The sequence below is a fragment of the Clupea harengus genome, chromosome 1 (genome assembly GCF_900700415.2).
Source record: "Clupea harengus chromosome 1, Ch_v2.0.2, whole genome shotgun sequence".
In the NCBI taxonomy this organism is placed as follows: Eukaryota; Metazoa; Chordata; class Actinopteri; order Clupeiformes; family Clupeidae; genus Clupea; species Clupea harengus.
The window spans coordinates 11,778,048-11,780,321 of NC_045152.1; the positions used below are offsets into that span (position 1 = coordinate 11,778,048).

Below are 2,274 nucleotides of genomic sequence, written 5' to 3' on the forward strand. Positions count from 1 at the left end.
GTATTTAGGTGCTGATGAATGTAGTGTGTTATGGTGAGTGTGTGTGTGTGTGTGATATTATTTAGGTGCTGACGAATGTAGTGTGTTATGGTGTGTGTGTGTGTGTGTGTGTGTGTGATATTATTTAGGTGTTGATGAATGTAGTGTGTTATGGTGAGTGTGTGTGTGTGTGATATTATTTAGGTGCTGATGAATGTAGTGTGTTATGGTGTGTGTGTGTGTGTGTGTGTGTGTGTGTGTGTGTGTGATATTATTTAGGTGCTGATGAATGTAGGGTGTTATGGTGAGTGTGAGTGTGTGTGTGATATTATTTAGGTGCTGATGAATGTAGTGTGTTATGGTGTGTGTGTGTGTGTGTGTGTGATATTATTTAGGTGTTGATGAATGTAGTGTGTTATGGTGTGTGTGAGTGTGTGTAATATTATTTAGGTGCTGATGAATGTAGTGTGTTATGGTGTGTGTGTGTGTGTGCGTGTGGTATTATTTAGGTGTTATTTGGCGCAGAGGAACTATGTAAAAGTAGGAAGTTCATGATAATTTGACACACACACACACACACGTACACACATATTCTCGCACACACACACATTCTCACACACACACACACACACACACACACACACACACACACACACACACACACAGACATATTCTCACACTCGCACACACACACACACACACACACACACACACACAAACACATATTCGCGCACTCACACACACACACACACACACACACACACACAAACACACACACACATATTCTGGCACACACACACACACACACACACACACATATTCTCACACTTGCACACACACACACTCACACACACACGCATATTCTCGCACACACACACACACACACACACACACACACACACACACACACACACACAACGCCTTGTACAGGCCCATGAATAGTGAAGGACTGTGGTGATCAAAGCCCTCTACTCTTTCACTGAAGCCTCTTGAGCTCTCTAGTTTTCATTCCTCCTCTCTCTCACTCTCTGTTTCCTCTTTCCCATCAAGCCTTCACACTTTTTAGATGTCTGAGGACGGTAATACAACTAAAAGGCCTTGGTCACATTGTGAGTTGTGTGTGTGTGTGTGTGTGTTTGAGAAAGAGAGAGTGTGTATATCTCTCTTTTTCTCTCATTTTTTTTCAATTGAATGTGGTTTACTGGCAGTGCAGTGTGTATTATTACCAAAGCAGCGTACAAAACATCCATTTGTAGGACAAGTATCCCTCTCTCCAGGCCACAAGCGTCGCTCGACATGTTCCAGTTCTATTGACCATGGAAGACGAGCAGAACAATTGGAAACCGCACATTGGTTCTCTTCAAGCTTCATGATCCTATCAATAAACATAGAACCTATATCCTCCACTAACTATGTTAATGCTTCATCAAACATGAACTTTACAGAGGCTGCTGATAGCTATTTAGGATGCTAACTACCCAGATGGCCGTATCCATGGTAACAAGGCAAAACACCCATCAAATCTCGTCTCAAAAATGTAGGTGTACATGACAAGGTCTGTGGCGTCCTATCACGTACACATTTAATCTCTTCTGCGTTGTTTTTTGAGATACTTGTCGCCTGGACTATAAATTGGTCTTTGGGCAGTGCACTGAGGCTTCCTCTGAGCCCGGTGATGACCAGAAGCCCATCTCTGATCTCTGTGATGACCAGAGGCCCATCTCTGAGCCCTGTGATGACCAGAGGCCCATCTCTGATCTCTGTGATGACCAGAGGCCCATCTCTGAGCCCTGTGATGACCAGAGGCCCATCTCTGAGCCCTGAGCCCTGTGATGACCAGAGGCCCATCTCTGAGCCCTGTGATGACCAGAGGCCCATCTCTGAGCCCGGTGATGACCAGAGGCCCATATCTGAGCTCTGAACCCTGTGATGACCAGAGGCCCATCTCTGAGCTCTGAGCCCCAACTACTGTAAAGCCCCTCTGTGTACACAGACAGACTCCCATCGATCCACTGACCTCCCAGCTTTACACTTAAATCAGCTGGCCACGGATGTGGGCCCGGGGAGATGAGGACTCCTGAATGGACACAGCCCAGGTCTGGCCCAGGTCTGGTTCTGATCTGGTTCTGATCCAGGGCCAAGTGCTTTGTAAGGGATAATGGCTGCCGGGCCCAGAGGTGTCCCCATATACAAAAAATAATAACAATACAAATTTGACGAAGTGGTGGCTAAGAACTCCAAAGCAGAGTAGAGTAGAGTGGAGTTTCCTCTGCCCGGCCATAGTGGACCCGATGC

At 46.1% G+C, this 2,274-nt stretch overlaps 1 protein-coding gene across 1 annotated transcript in view; it reads left to right on the forward strand.

The window, feature by feature from the left end:
• LOC116222522 (putative segment polarity protein dishevelled homolog DVL1P1) overlaps positions 1–1,803 on the forward strand; it is a 23,495-nt gene extending 21,692 nt beyond the window's left edge. The window contains exon 5 of the mRNA XM_031577125.1: positions 1,589–1,803. Within this exon, the coding sequence (XP_031432985.1) occupies positions 1,589–1,803 (215 nt within the window). The remainder of the gene's footprint in view (positions 1–1,588) is intronic.
• The last annotated feature ends 471 nt before the right edge of the window (positions 1,804–2,274 follow it).